General features: G+C 41.7%; 2 protein-coding genes across 3 annotated transcripts in view; one reads left to right on the top strand and one right to left on the bottom strand.

Moving 5' to 3' along the window:
* OSBPL11 (oxysterol binding protein like 11) overlaps positions 1–19444 on the top strand; it is a 40487-nt gene extending 21043 nt beyond the window's left edge. For both annotated transcript variants that reach the window (XM_069021146.1, XM_069021148.1), the window contains 8 exons: positions 699–900; positions 4714–4859; positions 6852–6992; positions 8994–9492; positions 11171–11357; positions 14655–14837; positions 15456–15609; positions 17473–19444. In XM_069021146.1, coding sequence (XP_068877247.1) covers positions 699–900; positions 4714–4859; positions 6852–6992; positions 8994–9492; positions 11171–11357; positions 14655–14837; positions 15456–15609; positions 17473–17550 — 1590 coding nt within the window. In that variant the 3' untranslated portion in view covers positions 17551–19444. The remainder of the gene's footprint in view (positions 1–698; positions 901–4713; positions 4860–6851; positions 6993–8993; positions 9493–11170; positions 11358–14654; positions 14838–15455; positions 15610–17472) is intronic.
* A 3042-nt stretch (positions 19445–22486) lies between these two features.
* Positions 22487–27733, bottom strand: part of LOC138113159 (TGF-beta receptor type-2-like) — a 31393-nt gene continuing 26146 nt past the window's right edge. The window contains exons 6-7 of the mRNA XM_069021145.1: positions 26728–26855; positions 22487–22935 (exon numbers count right to left, since the gene is read on the bottom strand). Coding sequence (XP_068877246.1) covers positions 22720–22935; positions 26728–26855 — 344 coding nt within the window. The 3' untranslated portion in view covers positions 22487–22719. The remainder of the gene's footprint in view (positions 22936–26727; positions 26856–27733) is intronic.

Genomic DNA, 27733 nt, shown 5'->3' with positions numbered 1-27733 from the left:
ATGTGCTGTTGCAGATTCTGTGATTTAGGGGTGTGGAGCTCTGTGTGAAGGAGGAAAGGAGTTTGGGGGAGAGCAAGTGGAACAATTGACAACAGGGCAGGACAGCTGCAATCTGAACACATAATGAAAGTGAGAATCCTGCTGGCTTTTCTTCCCTCCCTGCAAAGTAAATGCTGAGATAGTGATAATCAGTGTGGTGTCAGTGCAGATAATAAATGAGGATCCTGTATGGTTTGAGCCAAAATGAGGAATAGAGGTCTTTTCTGTTAGAGTGCTGCACCTCTGCTCATAGGGAGTGAAAAAATCTTGATACACACAGACAGTAGATCCTGTTCCAGGCTGTGCAGAGCACAGAGCTTAATTACTTCTCACACGGAGTGCATGTAGGGTTCCCCCCCATCCCTATCAACTAGGCATGAAACCATTTGATATTTACTGCAACAAGTATCATGTTCAAATTCCTCTTTGCTTTTTATTTTGAAGTCACTTTGATATTCGTTGGCTTGTTAATAAAGTGCCACGTATTTTTCATTTAATGACTCTGTAGTAGTTCTCATAAGTACAGTTAATTTTACATATATCTGTTGCCTTGTAGTTTTATTATTGTCCTAAAATCATGTGGGATCCTCTGTGTGCACAGCTGAACACATATCACACAGCACTTCTACCACCTGATAAGTGACTGTTTTGTTTGACAGATGATGTCTCAGGCTGAGGGCCAACAGAGAGACTTGATCAGGAGCATAGAATGCCTTCCTGCCTCCGGTCACCTTACATCCTTGGATCAAGACCTATTGATGCTCAAAGCAACTTCCATGGCAACCATGAACTGCTTAAATGACTGTTTCCATATTCTCCAGTTACAACATGCTTCTCAACAAAAGGGATCCTTACCAGCAGGTGGGTATAGGTGCTCACCGAGAGCAGAACTCTCTAACAAATACAAACCCCTTCCTTCTTGCAAAAATGTTCGTTCCACTAAATGCAGCTTCACGTGGGCAAAGGAAACTGCTGACTACCTGGCTTCTTGTGAATTTTTCCAGAGACCAACTTGTTTGTGTTGGGGAGCTCTGTTCATGTTGTATATATTTTTTTAATCATTTATTCTATCAAGAAGTCTGTGTCAGCAGCTGTATAAATGTAACATCTAATTGTTGTACAACATCTCACAACAGAATAAACTATATAAGGCACCCCAACAAGATGGCTGCCTTTGGGCTGTAACTGGCTACTCAGGAACAGTAATAGTGGAGGGGGAATTGTAGGGGATTGCAGATTCTAGGACATGTAGTGTCCACTACATCTCTGTCAAATGTCATGCTTTTTTGATCATTTTTTTGCACGCTAAATACCTATTCTAAGTATTTACATGTGTGTAGCTTCCATTTCTAGTTAAGCATTAAAATACAAAACTCTAAATTTGCACTGGTTGTTACTAATACCGTTTAAATATCAGCATTCTTGTTTTGAGTTACTGTCTTAGTCTAAACCATGGTCTAAAGACAAGTGTATTCTATTCTGAGGCCAGAATGGACTTGTAAGCCAATGAAAATTGGTTAAAGGTTGAGAAAAACAGAAAATCTATTTTAATAAACAGCTGACCACCCCAACAAACAAACAAAACCCCCCCAAACCCGACTGCTCATGGGTGTGGAATCTGTGCATTCAGAGGCAGCAGACAAGTATGTTGCCATGTTTGCACAATTGATCACTTCTATGCAAGTAAGAGCTTAGTGGAATTGTTCTACCTGATTCGTGTCAGTTTATGGAGCTGAATGTGGTTGTGGTTGTTTGTAAATTCTTTGGCATCTTATGGTGCCTTTTTTCATGTGTTCACTTTGTGGCTTTTTGTGAGCTTTACAGGATTTTCAAATGCTTCTCTTGCACAACTGATCAGTAGATATAGTAAGTAGGTAACAAAGTACACACAGAAGTTGTCTCCCCTTATCTGTCCCATATTCCTCTTGTATTTGTGGTGCCTGCTTTTCCATGGCATATTATTTCAGAGCTGTAATTAATTTAGCTTCAAAGATGAAAAAAAAAGTTATATAAAAGTATTAAAACTATATAAAAAGTGTTTGTGACTCTGAAATCACCAGAGGCATTAAAAGAGAATATGTGAATAGACTGAGTTAAATTTTTTGCTGTATTTCAGTTCAAAATTTCATTTTAAAACATAAAAACTGGATGGCAACTCATGAGCTGTTTGTCTGAACTCTGAAGTTATGCTGAAAGAACTCTTCCTATTCTCTGTGAATTTTTTGACTTAATGCATAACTGTGGGAGGTGCACATCAGAAGTATCTTTGTTTTGGCATTTTCACATATGCACTACTAGGATAGCTTTTTGACTTGTGTTTGGGGACATAAGTAGGGTCCAATGAGCACCTCTGTAATAACTTAAGAAGACAGTTTTGGTTTGGGGTCTTTTTGACAAGTGGTGTAGGTTTTTAGTTTTTTAAACCATGCAGAGAAAAGCTTAATTCACTGACTGCTATTCAGTTGGTATCTGCTTGTTAATGGCCAGATCTAAAAATACTGCTTGAACATGTCCAAGTCTTGAAGATTTCCAGTGATATCCTAGGGAGATGGATGGAGAAGAGAGGATCAGCAGATTGGATACTGGGGCCAGAGTTAAAAAGAGACCATTAAAAGAATGCTTGTGTCTTTCTGCAGCCTTCCATCTCCTCCCCTGCTGTGGCCTTTCTAGAGACACTAATACATTTGTTCCTTTCAAGGATTGCCAAGAACTTTTTAATTTTTTTTTTTAAAAATCCATTTAGCTTAGATTTCTCCTCTTGACTCAGGAGGGATCCTTCTGGTTCAACTGCTGGAGCCAGGCTTAAAAACCAAGGATTAGAAATTATGTAAGAGTGTCAGTTTGCTATAGATCGTTAAATGACAAACCCTGCTCCCCCCCAAACAAACAAAAAAAAGAAAAAAAGCAGAAGACTGAAAATACTGCCCCAACACATCAAAGTGTATTGTGAATCACAAACTTAAAGATGAACAAGAAAGTTCCACCCATTAACTTTTCCTAAATTCAAGTCAAAAGTGCTGTGCAACAACAATTTGCAACTCTTGAAGAAAAATTTAGGAAGTGAAAACTCCAGAGGTCTGCCCTGTAGCAGAGGGGAAGTGCTGACAACTGTTTAAAAAGAATTTGGGTGAAGACTTTTGGGGAGGAAGAGGTCACAAGTAAAGAGAATGGCTTGTGCCTATGCAAAATAGCTAAGAGCAGATTTGTATATGCTTTTCTAGTGGAAGAGAAATATTAAGGTGGTATCTTGTCCATTCACAAAGACTAAAACACAGCTGGGAGCTCAAATCTTTCAAAAATACCCTCCAAACAGCAAAAAGTAAACAGATAATGTAATAGATAAGGTTATTCTAGAGGTTTCTGATAGAAAATATAAAAGGGAGGCTGTGGGTTAACTTCAAGATAATACAGAGGCAAGTGAGTGTGGATTAAATGGAGTTTAGAACATGCAGTTAGAGATTAGTGTGTTGAAATTTACAGCTTAGAAAGCAGGTGTCATGAGGAGGTTTTAAAGACAAGTAAAACCTTTTCAAAAAGGTGTGGCAATGACATTCTGAGCGTCTTACTTTTTGACTTCTTTGACACTTCTGTTTAAATAGCTTAAGTTTAGTGTGGTCAGGAATTCTTGTTTCTTATGATGCAGTGAATTAATGAGTAATGGATGATGAAAATAAGCTACCTTGCTGTGGAAAAGTTATGTCTCAATAGTAACTTTTTTCCTGCCCCAGTGTCTTCCTAGTAGAAATGCTGTTGTTTATCTGAATTAAGCTTACTCTGCCTGTTGTGGTTGAGGATGTGACCTAGTTGCAGGTAACAGGGGTCTGGTAATAAAGGATTGTGTATCACATGGGAAGAGACAGCAGACACCTTAGTATAGGTGTCTTAGTATAGCACAGGGAACTGCTATCGGGTGGTAGAAGTTCAGAATTTCCTAATAATTTCTGTGTTTGCAACCCACCCAAGATGGTTTGTCAGTTTGTGTATTCTTCAGTAAAAACTGATTGGAATCACCTGTACATTATTACCCTTTGAAAAAGAATGGAACATTTGTATTATTAATGAGGAACCCGACCTGTTCTGATAAATTAACTGGGAGTAACTAGAGATGCTGGAATCATCAGGTGGGTAATAGCTTTCCAAACCCTGCAGCTTTTTTTTTTTTTTTTGACAGCTATTATTTATTCAACAGTGTGTGCCTGCCTTCTCTGTAGCTGAGAAAAGACAAGCACCCTCTCCAGAGAACACACTGGCAACAAAACTTCTGCTTTAGGTCTTTTTAGTCTAGAACAGAGCTCAGTTTTAGAAGCTGATAAGTGGAAAGCTGCCCTTTTTTATTTTGGTACCAGGTAAAGAAAAGTGTAAGGGCTGCTTAACATTCCCATGATACTGGGTTCCTCCTGTAGTATCTGATTACACCTTTCATGACACCAACTAGTTTCTCCAGTCCAAGTTGCATGTATTACAGCTCGCCAATCCCAGTGTTTGTGCTAATGATCACTGAAGGTGGTGTCTCATTGCACCACCTTTGTTTAGTGGCTGCTGGAGGCATTGGCTGCAGGAGGAATTGGCTGCTTTCAGCTTATTCCATTAAAAATAGCTCTTCTTTTGGAAACTGCTTTTTACTGACCTTGGAGAGGATGAGCAAGTTTCAGCGCAAACTTTCCTTTGCTTCAGGAACCACGATCAGTTGGTTGGAACCGAAGATCTCTCTGGCAAACCACTTCAAAAATGGAGCAGCTCAGAATTTCCCAGCAGAGATAAACAAGCCAGCATCTGTCAGAGAAGAGCAGTCCATTGCAGAGCCCTGCCAGCTAACAAGGGTAAGGTAATGTGAACATCCCATTTCTGTGGGGAATTATTCGGAGGAATACCTGTAAATGTTTCAATCGTATTATGTGAAAATGATTTAGTGACAGCTATTCTCATACTACTGGTTAGCTGTGTAGGAGGAGGAGCGAGGACAGTTGCAGTAGATGAAACTCTCTACCTTGTTTATTCAATAAATTTTTGCTGCTTTATGTAACTTGCTGTCAAGTGGAGGGAGCCAACTGGGGTGGTAATGCAAGGCATTGAAATAGGTTTTTTGCACTTCATTATTTACTTATCTAAAATAAAATGCAAGGGAATACTGCCTAACTGAAATTCATGACACTCTCAAAATAGGCCCAAGAAGAACTGCCTAAGCAGACAAAAGATGAAATTGCTGGTCTTCAGCTATTACATCTCCCTTTCTTTCTACATCTTGTTGCATCTGTTTTTCTTAATCTGAGCAGCTCTCATTATTTGACTGCAGGATGGCTTAAATGCATTTGAAATACAGTTACAGTCTGTATCATTATCAGCTACAGTCTGTATCATTATAACTGACAAAATGGATTTGAATTGCAAAACACTGAAGTAAAAAAACCAGCAGGGATTATGATGAAGAACATGTTTTCCTAACTAAGCTAGAAAATCATAATTACATCCTCTTTATGCTAGTTGGTTTCAAACAGTTGTTTGGCTGAGACTGTGTCACTGTGAAAAGATAATGTGCTGTTTTATGTCTCTGCAATAGCACTGGGCTGTCTTAGAGCAAAATCGAAATGGAAAAGATTTTTTTCAGTTGCTATAGTTTATAGATTTTTAAATGGGTCAGAGTAGTTACTATTAAGTTAAAAAAAGAAAAGATGAAACTGAACTAGGAGCTTTCAACTAAGTCGCTTAATTCTTTCCTTTCAATAATTAAGCAAGTCACAGTTTGGGTACTTAATGTGTTCGAGGTATGAGTGGTGTTATCACTCCCCATAGGTATTTTCAACTTTTATTTCTGAGAGCAGATCAGCATAGCATCCTTGGAAAGGAGTTGCCTCTGTGATACTGCAATTGTCATCAGGATGTGAGCTCTGTGTGAGGGCTTGGCCCCCTGTTTTTGGTGGTTGAGTGTTCATAATCTGCTTTGGGCCGGGGCAGCTGCTTCAGGACAAAGGGCTTTGCTTAGGCAGAGGCATATTGCTGCCTTCCCGTGGCATTCAGTGCCTCTCCCTTCTGCATCTGCCTCCCTCCAGCTGCTTGCCCCAGAAGGATGCAGCTCAGAGCCCTAGGAATGCCACCATCCCTTCTGCCTGAAGTGTTTGACTTTCTGCTTGTGATGTGGTGGTTGTTAAAACGTTGCTGATATAATTTCTAGTCTGTCTGCTTTAGTTACACAGACACCGGCACCTGCAGTGTTTGTATGTGTGGGTTTTTGCTGTTTTATGAAACTACTCCAAGTTACTTTTTTTCTTTCACTGTTATATATTTGCACTCACAGCAACATGATAATGCTTGTGAGGAGCAGCTTGTAGATACCAGGCACGATGGTAGTCAAGGAATTCAGAACTACAGTCTGATACAGCCTTTGGAGTAGTGATGGCAACACTGGAAAGGCTGAAGTAGTGTGGAGGTGAAAGGGGTTACTGAGGTGGTTGGAATTGCTGCTAGCTTTTGCTTTGCTGTTTCTGTGTATGTGTTAGATGATTGACATTCTGTGAACTCACAAAACTAACGGGAATTTCTTTTAAGCTTTTTTTCTTTTTTTCCATGACCCGTGTGGGAGAGGGTGAGAAATCTGAGCCTGAATCCTCCAGATGGAATCTGCACTGAGTTATCTTCATATCCATTCAAATTCTTCAGCTGTTGTTTATCTTGGGAGTAGATTCCATTGTGTAGCCCTCTGCAGGGGTTTATTTAGCCTTTTTTCATACATGGACAGTTAAATACAATATTAAGTCCTTTTTGAATACTGTCTGGCCAGTTTCATCTTTGAGCTAAGTCTATGGCTCTTATTCCAGGAACCTGAAGAAATAAATCCAGATGAGGAGCTAGAGGATATCTGTGACGATAAAGAAGATGATCTAGGAGCAGTGGAAGAGCAGCGCAGTGTTATCTTGCACCTTTTGTCTCAGCTGAAACTTGGCATGGACTTAACAAGAGTAAGTAACTGAAGTGTGAAGACTGGATGCAGTAAAAGTGAAGTATCATTTAAAACTCAGCTCCTGTATTGAACAGTATGGAGTTTAGTATGAAACTGTGGCCAGTAGCAACTTCAGGTCCCAAGATTTGATGTCCCAGATTGAGATAGGTTTAGGTGAAATGTGCTGACAGTCTTTTTTATTACCTTCTCTTTGTGTTTTCTACCGTGTTTTTGTTGCCTTTCCTGTAATGGCCTGTTTTCTTTCCTGTATTTGAACCTTAGTCTTTTCGTGCTGTTTTCTACAGCCTTCTCATATTTCTCTTTCTTCTTTCCTTCCATGATTTCTTTTCTATCTTGATAATGCTTTTTCGCACAGCTTGTATAACCCTATACCTGTGTGCATGCTGCTTCTGAAAGGAAGTTCTCTTTTGGTTCCCCCTTATCTTTACATGCCTGTTTAAGCCTCTTTCCTATTCTCATTTCTGTGTTTGTTCACAAGCAAGCAGGAACAAAGTTGCACTGGAGAGAATTGGATTTGACACTTGAGTGCAGAACTCAAAAGCAAGCAGCTTGGAAAAATTAACGCTCAAGTGCCATTAGACAACTTGGGCAGCAAATCTGGGAAGATCAGGCTGCTACCAGCTTATGTTCAATTCACTCCTGTAAAGACCTCTTGCCATAAGCACTAGGCACTTTGAAATCAGAAAATGGATTTTACAGTAGCATGGAATGAGAAAAACACTCTCTCTTGGAATTATGGATTATTATATTTTTTTAACCCTATGTTTTTTGAGCACGAGCTACATAGCCCCTATAAACTTGTATTGTGCAGCTTAAGTTTCACAACTTGAGAGGGAAAACGAAAAGGTGGTATGAACAGGCCCTGCTGTCTGCGAGTCAGACTTAAATCCCTGCTGCTATACCAGAAACTGATGAAGTTACTCTTTCACTTACATTGAAGATTGGATTTAGGATATCTTTTTCTCTTAGTTGGAACAAGTTGTTAAGCCTGTTTTCCAGTTGTGACTTTTGGCTGTGTGGGGAGAATTGTCTTTATATCAGAGCAGGCAAATCACTGAAGTGGACTAACCTGGCTTCAAAACAGGTAATGAAGTTGTTAGAATTGTACTTAACTCATTATCAGGGTACTGAAGTAAAAAGCCACTTAATACTCAAGGTTGGTGTTGCAACAACATGGCAAGTGTATTCAGTTTAACTTGAATGTCTGTTAAGTCTTATGTCTGTGCTTTTTCTCCTTGAATGCGGCTGATTTAAGTGGATTGTCTTGATCTCATGGCTGAGACACCCTGTGTTGCTGTTTACAACAGTTCTGTGAGTTGTGTGTGTTTAGTTAGTTATGTGAGGCTAGTTCCCACTGCAGAGAAGGAAAACACTGATGATATCCATAGCCTTTCACTCTAGGGGATTGCCCTTGGCTCACGAAGGACAGGATTGTTGGTTTTTATGGAGTTGAATGTAACTGGGAGAGTGTAAGTTACCTCTGCTCAGAGGCACAGGCTCAACCCATACTATGGTGCTTCTCATGGATTCTTGTCCTAGTTGCTGTGTTGAGAGAGATTCTCCAAGCTCTCCAGAGCTGGTATAGCTTCCCAGTTCTCTTCTCCATTAGACCATACCTTTCCTAACTTCTGCTCTGAACCTTCTTTGCTATAGTTTGAGTTCCTTCATGCTTGTTTTCTCTTTCAGAGGCATATGGGACACATTATCTCTTTGCAACTCTTGTATGTTTTTTGTTTGTTTTTTTTTTTAAGTGGTGCTCAGTCCCTTTCGACCTCTTTAGTCTTAATAATACTCATTGGGCTTTTATTGCCTTGTAAATTGCTTTTCTGGAAATTCTGACCACTGTCCTTTGCTCACATCTTACATGAGGGACAAGAAAGTGCACTCTGAAAGTGTGGTGTCCCAAACAGCACAGAATCCTCCTCCCAAGGACTTCCCTTATAAAATGCCTGTCTCTGTTTTCCTTACTAGAGCCTCATGGCTTTTCTTTTATTTTCAGGTGGTTCTTCCCACCTTCATTCTAGAGAAGCGGTCGTTGCTGGAGATGTACGCGGACTTCATGTCCCACCCCGATCTCTTCGTTGCCATCACGAACGGCGGCAACCCCGAGGAGAGGATGATCCGCTTCGTGGAGTATTACCTCACCTCCTTCCACGAGGGCCGCAAGGGAGCCATTGCCAAGAAGCCCTACAATCCCATCATTGGGGAGACCTTCCACTGCTCCTGGAGGATGCCCAAGAGCGACGTGGCCACCGATGCTGGCACCAACTCCTCTGCTCACTCCCCCTCGGAGCAAGTAACTCTGCCTAAAGATCCGGAAGGCCAAGCAGAGCCGGACTATTACACAGTGAAATTTGTAGCTGAGCAAGTGTCCCACCATCCTCCTGTCTCAGGGTTTTATGCTGAGTGTGTAGAGCGGAAGATGTGTGTCAATGCCCACGTCTGGACAAAAAGTAAATTCCTGGGAATGTCAATAGGAGTGACAATGGTTGGTGAGGGTAAGTGCAAATTCTGTCCTTTGTTCATTTTAGAAATTTGTTAAAATACTGTTAATTTGATGGCAAATTTGATGTTATATTCCGAAGATACAAGTTGTCATTGTAAACAGCAACTTTTCCTATGGGAGAAGAAAATAATTAGGTTTATGCTTTGCCAAAATCAAAATTCTATTTGGAAGTAAAATTTTGCCTTTTAAACCTAAGGTCAGTTTCTGCAATGTAAACTGATATTTGTGAATTAATTTGCATCATACATTTATTAAATAGAAGTGTTGTTGCATTTCCATGTATTGCACCTAATCTTCCTATACATGTTTTGATTTTCTTTAACTAGAAAAATGGGATTCTTTAGGGACAGAGAAGGGTAACTGCCCTCAAACTGTAATTTCCCTTTAAGTTATGAGTATTTACTGCACAAGATGAGACAGCCTCTCCCACTCTGTGTCCCCTGTGTATATTGCCCAGTACCTGGGGATTCCAGGCACTTGCACGTAAATTACACATTGGACAAGGGAATGACCAAGGGAATGCCAGGGTATGTCAAAGGCACGTCTTTGGCTGTGCAGGTAATCTCTGAAGTTGATATCTCTTGCAGGATCTTTCTCAAATCAGATCATAACTTTTTTCAGAATTTCCCATGTTGTTTGTGCTGATGTCAGACACCCAGGGGTACTGTGCTCCAGAGGCACGGGCTGGGGCGGGCAGCATTCAGACATTGTGCTGTGCTCTTCTGAGGGCAAGAGGCAGATCTTGTGCTTTTGGGTTCTTTATAGGAATCAAATCCACTTAGCTGAAAGCTGAAGAAAAATTCTAGTATTTTAAGAGATTCCTGACATTTATTGCAAAAACTGCTGTCAGGAAAGAATTCTGCAATGTAAACTGAAATTTGTGAATTAATTTGCGTCATACATTTATTAAATAGAAATGTTGTTGCATTTCCATGTATTGCACTTAATCTTCCTATACATGTTTTGATTTTCTTTAACTAGAAAAATGGGATCCTTTAGGGACAGAGAAGGGTAACTGCCCTCAAACTGTAATTTCCCTTTGGTTATGAGTATTTACTGCACAAAATGAGACAGCCTCTCCCACTCTGTGTTCCCTGTGTATATTGCCTGAAAATGGCAAAAAAAAAAAAGGGATGAACATTATCTTGGCAGAGAGATGCAGTAGGGAGAATTGTCTCTGCTACCTGTCTTGAGATTGGGTAAGTTGTATTATAGGAAGGGAAAACAGGAGTATTAGCCTTCCTCAGGATCTGCAGTTCAGGGGATTCATTTGTTACTTCCATTTGTCAGCGTAAGTCTTGTCTTGCTGTGCTCCAGAGCCATCAGTAAGAGAGTGAGCAGCCCTTATATGTACTACTGAAAAGTATGTGCTTGGCACAGTATTGTACTTTATGGAAGAATATTATTGGGATAAATGTCTTTTCCCAAAAGAAGCTTAAATACCCATTACTCAAGTTAGTACTTCCAGGAAAATGTTTTTACCTATAATCTAATAAATGTCACTTTTGTGGTTTTGGGGTTTGTTTTTTTTTTTTTTTTAATTTTCTTTTTCTGTGTGAGGGGCTATGAGGAAAAGTAACCAGATGTAGTATTGGCTATTTGTTTCAACAACTTGTTTGGCCTTTTCTGAGGTGGTGCCGATTTACAGATTCTTGTGTTTCTTCACACAGGTGTCTTACACCTCTTGGAACACGGGGAAGAATACACCTTCTCTCTGCCCTGCGCATATGCCCGCTCAATTTTAACTGTTCCCTGGGTAGAGCTGGGAGGAAAAGTCAACATTAACTGTGCAAAAACTGGGTATTCTGCAAGTATTAACTTTCACACCAAGCCCTTCTACGGTGGCAAATTGCATCGGTGAGAACATTTTTGTTTGTTTGAAATGAGATCAATCTCACTGTCTTAAAGGGTTGCGTGTTGTTTGCAACGTGCATTGTAAGTGCTCTGCTGGCATCATTGTCTTTGGATTTCTGTATAAGAAATAGAACACTATCAAGTTTAAGCATCTTACAGAAAATATCTAGGTAAAAATACCTTTTTATAAAGACAAAAATGGTAATTCTTATAGTGGTAGTTATTCACCTGTATGCATGTTTAAAAACTAACAGGTAAAGGACACCCAGGGAAAGTTTGCATGGGGTTGCTTTTAGCAGATTCTAGGAAGTATGCGCAGTTGATGCAAAAGAAGACTGTTGGTTTTTTTTTGACATTTTATAGTAAGACTGCTGTAGATTAACCTCATGCTAATGTAGACAATTGAGGAAGGAGAAAATTAAGTAGTAGTCTCACAAAGAATATGTTTGCAGAGCATTTTGAGCATTTTGCACTCAGCTATTTACTGAATAGAGTTTATTTAAATGTTTCTTAGATTAACTATCTTGCAGATCATAATGAAATACATAACAGCCTAGAACATCAGAATTTCCTAGATGTGCGTTGCTGTCACAGGTTGCAAAAAATCAGCTGTTTTCTCTAAATCACTTTTCCTGAAGCAGTAGGGTTAGGCCATATTTGTTGCTCAAAGAAAACAAAAAACCCCACCTTGCTCTTTAAATTTCCATAAAGGCTCTGAATTTAAGTTGCAAGCAAAGCTCCCCTCTCCCAATGGCATTTGGAGAACTGAAGCTTATTAGTAGTTCTGTTTCACTTGGTGCAGTTTGAAAGTGACACATCATTTGGGTTTTTTTCCATGGCTCATGATGTATCTTCCACTTTGCAATAGCTCCTCTTGCGTCATAAAAGATAAGTTAGAGGATGTAGTTTTAGTTCAGTGATTTAATTTTGGAAGCTGTTGTTATTTGTGTCTCTGAAGTTAGTCATGGACGTAGAGGCTTTTTAAAGAGAGATCTGTTCAAGGTACTGTAGCTATTGAAAATTTGACATGGTGATGATTGGACATTGCCAAAAGAATCTCTTGATGGGAAGTAGCAGTGTTGTCATGGTTACCCAGAGCGCACGGGAGTTGCTATGGCAATGGTATGGATTTTTTTGTAGAGTGACCCTTGTTGTTAGACCTCAGCTGGATGTTGGCTCCTTGGTCCTGTACCTCTTTAGCTGGATGAAATAGAGGATAATGATAACAAACAGCTAGACATGTATCAGTCATGCCAAGATTACAAATAAGTGCCAGCAGGTTTTTATCACTAATAGTGGTTCAGGCAGATACTGTGGTCTGCAGTGCTGGTAGAGGTTGTGTGTCAGAGCAATGCAACCTGGAGAAATAAAGGTAATGAGAGTTTAATGGAGCAGTTCAATACTGCACCCCAGTAGTGAGTGATATAACTTTGTTTACTTTCAGTTGAGCAGAGGCGGTAATTTTGTGATTGATATTAAAATACTGGATATCAGTGCTGTCAATGCTTGGAAAAAATCAAGCCATTAACGTTGTGGGGAAGTAACTGCAGAGTCTGACCTGGCTGATCCCTGGCATCCTGTGGATTCAGGCTGTTCAGAGATCTCTTGGGAGGAGGACAGGGACTCCGCCATGTGTGATAGCTTTGGTGAGGTGTGGAAGTCACAGGACAAGAAGCAGCACAAAATTAAGGCTGCTTGCTTGTCAGCTGCTCTTTCTGCTGTTTTCAGTAATTGTTAGTGCTTCTTAATGTCCACAAAAAAAATATTGTAAATGTGCTTTTATTGCTCATGGTTTTTTCAACAACTTAAATTTTTGTAGTGGAAAACTGTGTGACCAGCGCATACTTATCAACTTGGGTTTTTTAAGATATTTCTCGTGAGGTTAATTTAGGTTCGAGCTGCTGGATCACAATGTGACAGAAGTCCTGGCAGCTGCCTCCTGCTGTGAGCTGGCTGTGAGCTTTCCCCCCTTGCTCTGGAGATTTCCTGCAGCTCTGCTTTGGCTGGCATCCAGTATCTCTGTGCTGGAGGGTGTGACCTGTGATACTCATTTCATTGCTTGAGAGATAGATTTCTCTATTTTGATACCAGGATTGGGGAGGACAGTTAGGTGCAGGCACAGTGGGAAGTGACTAGTGTAGGTGGAAGAAGGGAAGTGGCACTTGTGTCCTGTGCTCCCTGTTCCTCTGAGTGTGGCACCAGAAGTGCTGCTTTCCACTCTCCTGGATGCAGTTGTTCAAAGGACGTCAGAGCAAGCCAGTGGTGTGCAAGTTAGCTGTTCTCAGCTGCTCACAATGGAAGTGTGGAAGGAGATGTAGCCTGTGCTTTGTGTGAACACTGGGGAAATGCAGGGAGGGGAGCTGGAAAGTGGTGAGTTTTAGGGAGGTTGTGTACAGATAACTCTGCAGTTTAACTGGAGCTGGAGAAAGTATCTTTTGTGAATCCTGCAGCCCCTTACAAGTAAGAATCTCTCAAGTCTGGTTTGCATAGTGCACAGACCTTTTTGTTTCTTTGTTTCTAGGAGAAATCTTCTGTTTAAGACTGGCAATTTGCTTGCCAAGCAATGCTCAAAACACTGGGTGAGGATGAAGTGGGTGTCAGGAGGTCTTTCTACAGGTCTTGAAGCTGAGAAGAAAAGCATGCTTTAGTGTGTGTGATTGTGGTGATACTTGAGCATTATGCTACACTTTGAATGAAATACTGCATGTTAGAAAGACATTTTTCATATCTTGTTATTGGTAGAGGTTTCTGGGAAAGAGACAGGGAGCAAAAACAGTTCTCCTGATTCCTAGTTTCCTACCTTGCTTTCTGCCTTTGTGTGTCTGCTGCTTATGAGAGCAACATGAAAATGAGACCACCTACATAAGGAGAATGTTGACATGTAAAGATGCGAGATTACATGCCAGCAGGTAGTGAGATATATTCTTGCTAGAAAGTTTAATTTTTATTTTTTAAGTCTGAACTATCTATCTGATGTGATACTTCAAGTGGAAATGATCAACTGCGTGTTATATGTGAATCAGCCTGTGTTAGTTTATTTTTCATTTTCAGTTTCCTTAAGAGGCTTGAAACAAGCTGAACACAAAAATGGAGTTTCCTGGGTAACTTGAAGAGAACTGGAGCAGCAAGTGAAAGCCACTTTGCTCTTTGAGCTTCTCCACACAAATGCAATTCAAATAACTAACATTTTTCTAGGCAGTGTGACAAGTTTGCAAACTCATCCAGGACTGAGTGATTATGCAAGGAATAGTCCTCAGGTTTCTTCAGCCATAGCTTTTTAAAAATAAATTCCTTTCCTAGAGTCACAGGTGAAGTGAAGCAGAACATGACGAACACGGTGGTGTGCAGAGTGCAGGGGGAGTGGAACAGTGTGCTTGAGTTCACCTACAGCAACGGGGAGACCAAATACGTGGACTTGACAAAGCTCTCTGTGACAAGAAAACGAGTCCGGCCCCTGGAGAAGCAAGGCCCCTTTGAATCTAGGTAGAGTATATGTTTACTCTTGTCTGACCCTTTTTGTCCTAAGCAGTCTGGTGAGTGCCTTAGGAAAACCTGCAAATGTAGATAGTATTTGTGGATAATGCTTAGCAGCACCGATCTTTATTTTTTATGTTTTTTAAAAATAAAAATCAAGAGCATAGTAAAAAGTGCACAACCCAAGTGCAGGCACATGGGTGTTTGTCTCCTATTTATGAGCAGAGGGTGTTTCTTTGAGTTCACAAAGTGCTTTCCAGAACAGAAGCTCCCTATTAGTTTTGTTTTTACTCATCAGCTACACAGCAGGGCAGCTCCTGACATCCTCACAAGAAGCTGCTTGTTGAATAACACTCCCATGGCAGTTTTAAAGGGTTTGCAAACAGACATTAGATTGGCACTGCCAGAACCTCAGAGCCATTCCTACATGCTCCCAGTTGCTGGTGTAGCTGTAAGACTTGGCCATGAGCCCTCACCTGTGCTGCAATGCTCTGATCTGGGCTGATTTGTCATGTGTATGTGGAGAGAGTGCTCCTGTTCTACAAGAACTGCCTGCAGTGATCCTGCAGTTCGAGGTGGCAGGCTGGGAAACCTTTGGAACAGTAAAGTTACCAGTTTATTTTGTAGGAGGCTGTGGCAGCATGTGACAGAGTCTCTGCGGGATGGAGACATCGATAAGGCTACAGAGCACAAGCGAGCCCTGGAAGAACGGCAGAGGAATGAAGAGAGACTTCGTGCTGAAACAGAAACACCTTGGTGTACTAAATACTTCCTTAAAGATGTAAGTTCCCAAGCAGTTAGCTGCTGTTAATGAAGGCAGAAGCAAAGCTGTTAAGCAGGCAGGTGCACATATGGGTCTGTGTCCTGTCAGAATATTTGGCCTTAGATCTTACAGTTTAGCTCTGTGGAATCCGTAGGGGTAAGGTGACATAAGAATTCCTAAGCATGTAAAGTCATGACTTCATTCTCCACTTTCCAAATGCTTGGATTCTGTGATTCCCTTGCATCAAAATGTTTGCCACTTTTCTGGTCCAGTTTCTTTTACCAAGCAATTCCTCAATGGCACATGGAGAATAGCTTTGCATATACACATGTAAGCAGACTGTAACAGTAAATGCTCAAAGCAAATAATCAGTAGTACTAATTTTGCTGAGATGGGGTGTGTGTGTGTACCCAACGTGTTATTGTTAGCAAGCAGTGATGCCTTTTCCTGGTCTTAAAATCAAGAGTCAAACACAGTTAGAAGGGGAAAAGGGATTTTACCTTGGTATTTATTTCAAGGATCCTTAGGTGCACACGTCCAGGTCATATGCACCGAAATGCACCCCGCAATGCACCCCCAAAAGATCAGGTATAACATTATAGGTTTTACTAATTAGCATATCTATCAAAGATTCCCCAATGAGAGGCTCGAGTGAGCCCCCCTCCCCAAGGAGCCTTCCCCTGGATGGTTCTATCTTGGTTTACAGAATGTGTTCTGGAGAGAGCCTTGGGGTCTGAGGCACACAGATCCCTAGCTATGAAGCTTCTAAAATGTTGAGTCTCTTAGTTTGACAAACCTGTCCAAGAATGTAGGCAAAAAGCACTAATAATACAGAAGTTGCAAAAAAGATATAACAGGGGTATAAAAGAAAAGGCAAAAAATCTTCATGGCATCAGCAGGAATGTGAGTTCATTCTCACCTTACACTTTTTTTGTTCTCATACATTACATTTTGGTTAGAGCTTATTTGTTCAGCATCTTAATCTGTACTTCAGTAATAGTAGTAGTAATAATATAGTAAGACTTTTAACAAGGTGAACTGCAGCCTGCCCAGGAGGACCGGGGGATACTGCTATGATAACTTTGAAACAGGCTTTTCTTGTGATCCACGTGGTGAGACCTTGCTAGTGTAGAGACCTTTGCTGAGCCTTTGCAACAGGAGAGTTCTTGAGTAAAATTTATGCTGTAGTAGTTTAGATTCTCCTCACAGTGCAAGCTTTATCTGTTACAGTGCAGTAATGTAATTCCCCCTCTTCTTACTAGATCACAGAGGTGGGAAGGGTTTAGAACACAGGCTAAAGAGTTACCTTTTCTTGGATATCTTCCAGGTTTGTTTTGTGAAGTTCAGGACAAGTTAGCTCCCATGATGGTTTTTGTTCTCTAAAGCTGTGTTAGTATAATTAGCTCAAAGTTAGGTAGTTGCATTGTTAGTATTGTTAGATTTACAAAAGATGAAGTTCTGTTGCTAGTTCAAGATACAGATGTACTTGGAAACCGTTTAAATGTGATCCTGGGCACTTCATTTCTGGGTAAGCAGTTAGGCTGTGTTAGAGCTGATAATCCTGGGTAGCTGCCTCTGCTGTCTGCTTATGTGGCTTCTTCAAGTAATTTTGATCATACACCTCAGAAGAGTGGCTTTTTGACTGGGTTAATTATAAGTGCAGTCAGCTCCCAGAGAGCGCAGTGGCTTGGCAGGAGCCTGCACGTGTTCTGAAGCAATGTCAGCAGCCTGCAGTGCTGATCTCTGTGCCTTAATCTGTGGGAGTTAAAGATACCAGCTCTGTCCCTCTGCTGTTCACAGCCATCAGTCCAATAGTTTTGTGAAGGCAGTTCTCCCAGGGCAGTGTCTTTATTATAACTGTACTTTCTCTTTAAATTGCAGGGAGATGGCTGGCTTTATCATAAACCCCTCTGGAAAACAGTGTCTGCCGCACAAACTCAGCAAACGGACAGTAACTAGAAAAAAGCTGCTTTAAGATGAGTTTTCTGATTTTCCTCTCCTTTTCCTCTGTCTCTCTGAACACAGTAATTACACTGACTTCCCCTTTTTATGTAATTGTGCAAGTTTAAATGAGCATAAAGAAATAACTATACTAGGGCACTTTAAAGCTATTTAAAAAAAAAAAGGTAAAAATCCAAGTTGTAGAGACAGACTTGCCAGGTACATTCAACCAACTTGTTTTTTTCTATGATCCAAGAGATTTTACCTGCATTGTGTAAGATTCTTCTAAGTAGATCAGATTGCAAAAGCTGCCTGAGAGAAGAAGGAACCTGTTGGATTTCGGAGCGACATAGGAACTCTTTTGGAATCTGTGTCAAGCTCTTTAATCACTGAAAACCTCCTCAGTATACATGTAGACAACAGCAACAAAAAATTGCTGCTTTTATGCCCAGTAATTAACCTTCTTGGTGAAAACTGGAAGGGTGTTTGGAAGATGTGCCTGAAATCAGTATTAAGAAACAACTGGATCGTGACGACCTTTTCTTCGAAGAGAATGCGTGCATGCATTGGAGGAATATGGGATGTACGTAGAGACTACTTTTCTTTTTTATGGATTTATAAAAGCAATTAGAAGTGTAACCATGGAGAAATTTTTCCTCTGAAACATTTTAATATACTTGAAATAATTGACTTGAATTGGAAAAGTAATTTGAACACTTTTCAACTCTAATTTTATTAAATCTCCTTGAGTGACTGGTTTTTCTCAAGTTATAATGTAATGAGATCTGGCCTGTTTTTTCTCCTCCAACTTCTCTTCTTGAGGACTAAGGCTTTCAAAATGAACAGAAAACGTACAGTTTTGTATTTAAATTTCTCTGCCCATCTAATTGTCTCAGAGATGAAGTATCAGTGTTACAAACTGTCCTTTGGGTTATTTTGTTTTTTCTCCTGTGGTGTTCAGAGCAAAGCAGTGAAATGTGACCTTGAATACATGGACTGTAGGTCCTGGTTTTTCATGTTACCATAAAAAAACCCAAACAAACAACTGATTATGCTGAGGACTGGGTATTGATTTGAAACACAATCAGATATCAGGAAACTGTATTCAGGTACAAACATCCTTTTTTCTTTTTTTTTTTTCTCCTTTTTATAACTATTTTATTGAAGTCTAAGAATTGCTGGCAATTAAGAATAGTACTTACTATGGCTTTCGTTATTGTTGTAACTACAAGCTACCTTAATTTTTCCAACAGTGGTGCCTTAATCTGTTTTTTCTTCTGATGTAGTCTTCCAATCAGTGTATATAACATTATTTGCCACTTCCCAGCCATGGCAATGGCTGCACCTGATCCAGCATCATGAGAACTCACAACTGTGTGATCTGGTATAAGATGTTTTCCATAGAGAGGATGCAAGTGTAAGAATGCATCAGAAGGTTTTAAAACCCATGTTAACTTTCAACACAAACTGTAAATCATGCAAAAAAAAAAAAAAAAAAAGAGTTGGGTTTATGCACAACTGTTTTGATCCTCTTGTACTATTTTTTTTTTGCTGTGAAATGCACTGAGATCTCAATGCGAGTCATAGTCCATTTGTGAGAAGTGGGGGGGGATAATAAAGCTATAAAATGATTCATTTGTTCTGTCTGCTTTCCTAGAGATCAGGTGACCAGGAAAGAGTAGGTGGTTGTTTTCTTTCATGCTGGAGATCTGTCTGGGCTTTCCTTGGTCCTAAAAGTGGGATATTTTGGCACTGTGTGCTTGAGTGGTAACTATTCTCCAGCAGAAGAATGTTTTAGGCCCTGCTTGTCTTGTTTGTGATATTCTATACAACCATCCTGTTGTGATAGTTTTGGATATCCATTGGGCATTTTCATGTTTAACCAGGAACAAAAATAAAAATTAAAACAGTGGGATTAGTTCCTCCTTGTTTTTGGGTCTGCAGCACATTTGGGGCTGTGCTCCTTGGCCAGTTCCAGGATTTGGGGTGGGAGTCATGGTGGCAATGTGTGAAATTCTTCCATGGTTCATCAGTACCTGCACCAAACTGGGGCTGGTAGAGAAACAGATTAACACTGTATACGTTTCATGGTTGTTTTACCTGTGTCACATGGCACATTTGCTTTAAACGAACAGCAAGGGCTGAGGTGCAAGGTCCAGCTTTTAATATTGCAGTGATCAGAGCAAAACCAAACCTTTTTCAGCTGAGCATACTCCAGGGATCAAACTTAAGCTTACTGAAATACAGACTTATGACTCAGTCACTAAACTCACCTTAAAATTTTGATTTGGGAATTTGTCAAGGTGATGGCTGTAAATGAGACTGAAAAGCTCCCACGTTGATCATAAACTCATTTGTGTTCCTTATAAAATACTATTAGTAAAGTTATTTCTCTTCCTCTCTCATCTGGTATGCTTGTGGTTTCACACTGAGAAAGCTGTTACTAATTTTGTTGTGTAAAAATAGACCAAATGCTGAAGCAATATTTTGATAAAATCCATGAAGTGATTTCTTTCAACATGGAGATGTTTCTAGGAAAAAAGAACATAAAACCTTCCTTTGCTCAAGTGATCACCAGAACTGGAATGGTTCCTGATGTGGATTTAGTTATGATGCATATTTCTACTTCTAGAAACAAAGGACATAGTTGAAAACAGTTTAAAAAGAAAAAAATGAGCCACTGAATATCCAGCTTAAATTGTAATTGTGATTCTTCAGAGAGTGGCAAGCACCCTGCGGACTAATGAATGTATTTTTAACTCTGACCAGATTTGATTCTCTTGCATAACTGATGTTGTTTCCATCCTGTACCTTCTGGAGCAAAGGGAAGGGCTCAGTGCTGCTTCCTGTGTAGATACTTGCTAGAACCACGGTGTGTTCCAACAGGGAACATGGCAAAATAGGACATTGGCTTATGTTACCTTCTGTCTTCTTGGCTTGATTGGGCCCCACTGAAATTAAGAGCAGAATTCTCATTGATCTCAGTGCTTTTAGGCTCCCTGAATCATAAACAGATCTTGGATCTTAAATAAGTGGCTGTCTTTAGAGGTGCTGTGCAGCCTGCTGCTCATGGAAAACAAGAGTGTGACAAGTCATCCCCATTTAACACAGGCATTCAGGTATGTAATCCTGATGGATTTATGGAAAAAAACGCACTATGCAAATCAGCTTGTTTGAGATTTTAGGCATGGGTAGGGGAAAAGATAAAATTTTTCAGCATATTTATAATATGAACTCAAGCCAATTATGAAGTCTGTCTACCCTGGAGAATTTGGATTTCAGCCATCAGAGTCAGAGATGCAGCCTTCAATGTCTAGTTTGCACAGACTGATCCCCTCTGTCCCTGTCACCTGTGGGAAGAACAGGTCAGAGTGTCTTTTAAATCCTTTTGAACTTGGAAGAACAAGTGAACACATTCATCAGTGTGTCCAAACAACTTGGTGCAGAACTTGGTGTGGAAATTCTGCACAAAATACTATGGGAGTGAAAGATTGGGCAGTCAGTGGCAGGGGGACTTTGGTTTGTTCCTGTAGATTTTTGTCTCCCTGACAGAAAAGCTGCCTCATGCTCTGTTTCTTTTGTGCCAGAGCAGTGGTTATTACAGTCAAGAAATGAGACTGAAGTCAGGTGGGTGGAAAATGTGTATTTGTGAGGACTGAGGAGGGTGTGCTTCAAGAGAAAAGGGTTAACTTGAAAAATTGTAAGGTGTCAGGAGGTAGCAGCCAGGTGAAGATTACTGAGAATGACAGGTGTGGTCACAGTTGCAGGTGTAATAAGTGGTAGCTAAGCAAATTTTTTGTTATTTAGATTTGATGCAACCTAATTCATTCCCCTTCTGTCCTTCTTTGAAGTGTTTAGAGACAATTTGGTTCTAGGCTTTTAATTTAGCAACTGTAAAAACAGTCCAAGGAGGTGGAAACAATAGCTAGAGAAGAAAAGGTTTTTATATGGGTTGGTGTTGTCATAGCTGAGCACTTTAGAAAACCAAACCAGCCCTGCAGGTCTGCTTCCCTGCTCCACATCGGGGAGCCTCGGCTGTAGAAAACTTGGAAGGTTTGCTTCCTTTCTTTCTGGGCTGATCCATGCAGCTGTGTGGTGGCAAGCAATGTATTCCTCTCGGGTGCCATCCCGAAAAATACAGCTCTATGTAGGTGTCAGGTATGGGCTTGCAGGGCTTAGGAGCACCGGAGGTTCTTGATCCCAAGGGTGGAGGGATTTGCACAATACCAGGGTTCAGAAGGAGGTGTGACTTACCTTTCCGTAACTACTTTCCAGGATAGAGGCAGCCTGGGTTGATGTGGTGATCATGGGAATTAAGGTCTCAGTTCATTCTGATCCTGTTTCCCCAGGTGGGGTAACCCAGCAGGGGGGTGTGAGAGTTGCAAGAAGAGTTGGCCAACACCTTTGTGTTGACACTGTTAGTGTGGCACAGATCTGGCTAGACGTGACTGGAGACTGGTCTGATGGGGGAAAGGGTTGTCTGCATATCCTGCATGGAGAGTTTTTAGGGTGAAGCAACCATGTCTACACTGGTGACTTCTTTTTTCTCTCTCAAAGAAGCATCACACACCCACCTGAACTATCAATTAACCCAGGAATTCCCCAGTGAGGAAAGGTATGTTGTAGTTGCATTGTATCAGGCTTTTACAAACTGGATTATTGTGGATCTTTGCATAATGTTGAATGAGTGATTTTCTTGGATGTCAGCATTTCTTCCATTGAGGGTGTGGTATATCTCATGACGTCTTTTTTTGCTGCTACAACAGATTTTGTATGTGTGTATAGGCCATTTAAAAAAGGAAAATTGTTTTGATCACTGCAGAATAAGTTAGAAAAGAAACTCATGATGACAATATGGAAGGAATGACATGGAAAAAAAGACATGGAATTCAGGTGCTTATTAATAAAAGATTAAACATTATTATTTTAAAAAATAATAAAAGGAATGCTTTGCATCATTATACATTTTAAGTAAGTACAAAGTCAGTTCATATAATAATGTTGCACTTTAACCAAAATATTGATTCCACAGTTCACTGTATCTGTGGGAGGAAACAGATCTTATAAATAATTTATGTACTAGATCTTAGTTCCATTTTGAAAAACAGTGAGGCTTTTTTCCCTCATGAGCTAAATGCTTCTCCCTTATCCTCGTGTTCCTCGCGATGAGGACTTTTGCCTGCTGCGTCACTGAATGTTTCTGCTCCCATCACTGTCCTGGTGCTCCCCACCTGGAGAAGCTGTTTTGCTGGCCTCGTTGTTGTCCATGTTGTTGTTGAGGATGTCATCACAATCCATTTGTGCCATCAGGTTGAAGCGCTCAGCCACGCAGTGGGCAGTGAGCCGAGCCTCGGGGTCGTGGTCCCAGCACTCCGTGATGGTGTCGCACAGGAAGCGCATTCCCTGCAGTCGGAAGGGCTGAGATTAGGATTGGAAGGCAGGAAGAAGAGGATCTAACCCAATCTCGGTGGTTTACCACACTTCTGACAGCCTCGTGCATAAAGGCTGGTTTTGGCCAAGCTTAAGCACAAGAGCAGTCAGCCTCGGTAAGCTGTGGAAGCGCTGATGCTTCCACTGGCACTGCTTGTGTTAGAGCAGCAGCCTTGGCTCCCCCGGCATCTGCTCCCAAACATTCCCCATGCTCCCTGGAAACTGGCTTGTGTTGGCTGTGAGATTTAGAGCCTGTTTCCATCCAGCCCCTATTTATTTCCTGTCTCAACCTTGCCCATTTGGATCAGAGCGTCTGAAATCACGAGGGGCAGGAGAGGTGTGGATGGTGACCTGTAGGCTGCTGGCTGAGCCCAGGCCTTGGGGTTTGAGCTGCACCCTGCCTGTTACGTCTGGAGGGAGGGGATGGAGGGGAGGTTGTTTTCAAAGGTAGGTTCAGAAATAATTTCTTAAATCTGACTTCTTGTTTTAGTGGCATTCTGAAAGGGTGTGCTGTGCCAAACACTCATTGCAGTGTGCAGCTGAACCTTGTTCTCTGATCACAAAACAGCCTTTTGGTTGAGATGGGATGAGGTGCTTCTTAGTTTACTCCAGAGCACACAGAGTTCCTCTCAGCTACAATGCTTATGTCTCCCAGAAAGCTATTTTTTTTTGTCCAATTGTGTAGGGTTCTGAAAAGAGCCACAATATTTTGGGCTTAGAAAGAAAATAAATGGTAGTATTCAGCTGGTGCTTTTCCCACTCTTTAGCTAGTAACACAGCTAGCACCAGAAGCTGTGTTGAACCTTCCCTCGCCCATGTAATTCCATCATGTGCTATTGCTCTTGGCATCATTGTCAACTAAAGTTGGAACACAGTGGAAAAATCATTATTCTAAATAAAGCTTCATGTTTTTCAGAGGGTTTTATGTATTTCATAATTTGTAATTAAGAGAACCCTAAAGTCTCATACGGACCCACACAGGGGGAAAATCCAAGTCCTACAGAGATACAGGGTCAGTGCCATCTGCCCTTCTGCACCTGACTCAGAACTCACTACTCTGTGCTAAGGTTCGTTGTACTAAGTCTTCCACAATGGACACAGATTGGAGAGAACAGGATTGTACAGCAAAACTGACAGATGGTGTGTTTCAGCACCTCTGATGTCACTCACTTACTAGCTTAGTTGAAAGGATTTGAGGGTAATTGATTACATGCAAAAATGAGCTAGCTTAGGTGAATCTTTTTAAGTCAGCCTGTTCTCCAACAGGACATCCAAGATTCTCTGTACTTATTTTTCCCTGAAATCATAACATTTATTTGCAATTTGCCTTGTAGTGATGATGCTCTTTTGAATGGTATAACTGGAACATCTTGTTTAGCTTACAAAATGGACTTAGTTTGGCTTTTATATTTGATATCTGTTTTTCCAAGATTCCAAAGAATGCTGAGTTGTACAAGTGTATTTTTAGTGGCAGTATTGACTTAAGCTTCCACTGCTCCTTCCTGTCCTGCACCAGCTTCTGGTTGTGCCAGTACATCAGTCTGTTCAGCTGCTTTGTGAACCAGATTCAGGAATTTACCTGGCCTAAAAAAAAATTTTTTTTTTTTAGTGTGGTGGAGTGTGAAACAAGGTAAGTTATCTGGGAAACTGGGGATGAATTTCTTTGGCTGGCTTTGTTGTGGGGCTTTGCAAGCAAATGCCCTGAAGCTGCTATTGGGTGAGTCAGCCCTGTCAGGGAAATTAGTGCTGACACTTGCTGAAAATCAAACCATGGTCTTCACTTGACTGAGAGCAATCCTGATGGTTGAAACGTGGAAATAGCATTTGGAGCTCTGCAGCAAACTTATGGGTGGGAACACCTGTGGGTGCCTCCCATTCAGGTGAGTGACTTGTCACTCTTTCTCGGTGTCACCCAATGCTTCCTCCCACGGGAAGCCAGCCTGGACCCCCGGAGTGGCACAAGCCGGTGGTTTTCTGCTGCTTCCCAGCAGATGGTGCTGCCCAATTCCTCATCCTGGGGAGAGCGGTTGCAAAATGCCCGGAAAATGCTGTAAAGCCAGGCTTGTAAAGAGATGTTTATTACACCAGCAGAGATTAGTCAGAGAAAAACTTTCAGCAACACAACGTGGCCTTGCTGTTCCCTTTCCCCAGTGACCATCAGATGGTCCAATAAAAGTTCCCACCTTACAAGCTTTGCTCTGTTTGCCTGCTAGACCAGTCCTACTACAGCAGCATTATTTCTGGGAGGTGACTGCAGTCAGCCTCCCTTCAGCCCTGGGAACAGCATAGTTATGCTCATGCTCTATCAAAGTAGGATTTTTGGCAACCCAAGCCTCTGTATATTTTTTCTGTGGTTTCGAAGTTTATCGGAGACCCTGGGAGGTGAATGTCTGAGGTGACTACTCAAAAGGCTTCAAATATGTGGCACTGCTGATTGAAGTTCCTGTATTTGCCTTTGTCAATGTAAAGGGCTGAGTGAGCTTCAGAAATGGACTCACTGACTGATAAACGCCCTGGGGGTCCCACAGAAGCCACGGATTCATTTGATGCTGTTTGCAGTTTTGGGCAGTCAGGTCAGCTGTGAGTCTTTGGACAAATATGGTTTTGAGAGGAGACGTTGTAGGGAATGTGTGGCCTCCTAAGGTCAAGAAATTTTCTTGTTCCCTCTGCAAAGCCTTCCTCTGTGTGCCAGCAGGGCAGAGTGGGAGCAGAGGCAGTGTGTTTTATGGGTAGATATTGCAAAATGATGCACTGAGCACTGCAAGGCTCTGAAAGCCAGCAGGCTCAATGTTCCAGCTTGATTTTCAGGTGAATGGGAGTGTTGATCAGCAGATGGTGTTTTTCCACAAGACACATGAAATTCAGGAAGTACCAAAGTCAGGCAAGATGTGGAAATCACAATCAGCATGCTTGTTACCCCTCGTGTCCTTAGTGTGTGGCAGAAAGGTGTTGGCCTGGGGCAGAGGACCCTGTCAGGGCCAGGAGGGAGCTCTGTTTCTGTAGCTGGTTGCTCTGGGTGTGCTTGTGGGTGGTTTTAGTAGAGCACATTTTGTTACTGCTGAAATGTTCCTGTTCTAGAACACTGGGTTATGCCCTCTGTGCCTGACACACGTTGCTTTCAGACCCTCTGAAGGCTGGTGAAAGACCTCCCTTGACAAGCCTCGAGCCTTGCAGAGTCCCAGCTCTCAGCTTCACTCCCTTTTCCTGAGTGTTTCACAGGAAGGACATGCTTCCTGGTTTGCTCTTTCTTGTAGAAATGGAAGTTTCATGTTAAAGGTACTTTTGAGCTTGAAACCTCCACAGCCAAGCATGCAGAAGGCTGGATGCAGCTCCCTTGCCCTCTGTGCCTGCTGCGAATGGCTGTGTGTGAGAGGCTGTGTGTTTCCTCAGTGTTCCAGACAAGGTGCTTAGGGGAGAAGCAGAGTGAACTCCAATGATTTACTGTTTCATGAGAAGAGCTGCACTGAAGTGCTCCATTTTCCTGTTATCCTTAGGGTAACTGAAACCCATCACCTGGCATTCACAGCTTCCTGACCATGGCTATTGATCAACAAATGCTGCTGTACCATGGCTGGTGGCTTTTGTGCAACAAGGAAATGAGTCCAGTGGGACTTGTGTGGGCCCAGCCATTCACAATGGAGCTGGAAGTAGAGCCCAGGAGTTCTGCCTGCTTTTCCTTTGACTATAAATTTAATTTTTCAGGCTGGTTTAGTGAGGAGGGACAACATGTGTTGCTCTTTTCTGAACCAGTTGCTCCCAGCTTACCTGGTGCACCAGCCAGCTGCTTGGGATCTCGGGCCGGCCTCTGCCGTGCAGCACAATGTCCCTCATGGTGTCCACACAAGGCTGCTCCTGGACTTTCGACCCAAAAGGCAGCTCATAATTCTTTACCTCTGCAAGGAAGCAACAGCAGCATCACAGGATGTTTCTAATGAATTCCCTGCTTTGTTTTGATATGGCCCACTGGATGAGAATGGATTTGTTTTTAACAGTCTGCAAAAAAATAAGCTGATTTGGAAACAATTGAGAATTTGAACACAGAAATGTAGTGCTGGGTTTTTACATAAAGGTTCTTTTCAGAGACAGCACCGAGGAATGATCTGACCTTCTCCCTGAACCCTAAAGATGCAGTACAAAGGACATGGTTTGTCTTTGGGTGTGACATATTTTGAGCAGGCAGAAAGTATTGTGCTGGTGAAGGATGGGAGGGGTGACTATCATATGAGATTTTCTGGATTTCTGCAGCAGGGATGGAATGGGTTAGAGGAGAAGTGGCCCTTCTAGAAGAGAAACCCCATGTCATGGGAGACCAAGGAGAAGCTGACTGTTGGCAGAGGTGAGAGGCCGCCCTGGTTTCTGCCAAGTCTTGCCCAGATGTGAATTCAGGTGAAATACAAGTGGAGAGAGATGGCCTGGGATGCTAGCTTGGGAACAAAGGATGCATGGGGCATCTGAGCCAGGCAAGGGTCGACCATGGGACTTGCAGGGCAGTTGGAGCAGCTTTCTGGCCAAGGGTTGGAGGTTTCTACAGCTCTATTGGCTTGTATTGTGAGTGGGTGGGATAGAGAAGGAAGGGAAAGGGGAGCAGGCAGAAGCCAGGCAGGGGCTAACTCCAGGGCAGTTAATTAAATGTTTTGCTACACGCAATTTCAGATGCCAGGGTGTGACTCTGGGAAGTGACAGGGGATGTCACACTGTCAGAGGCTGGGGTTTGTGAGTCCCCATTGCAATATAAGCACTCTGGTATTGTCTGAAGAAGAAAATGGTTGAG

Source organism: Aphelocoma coerulescens, chromosome 7 (assembly GCF_041296385.1).
Source record: "Aphelocoma coerulescens isolate FSJ_1873_10779 chromosome 7, UR_Acoe_1.0, whole genome shotgun sequence".
Taxonomy (NCBI): Eukaryota; Metazoa; Chordata; class Aves; order Passeriformes; family Corvidae; genus Aphelocoma; species Aphelocoma coerulescens.
The sequence above is the reverse complement of the archived record's forward strand: the minus strand, read 5'-3'. Positions and strand labels throughout refer to the sequence as shown.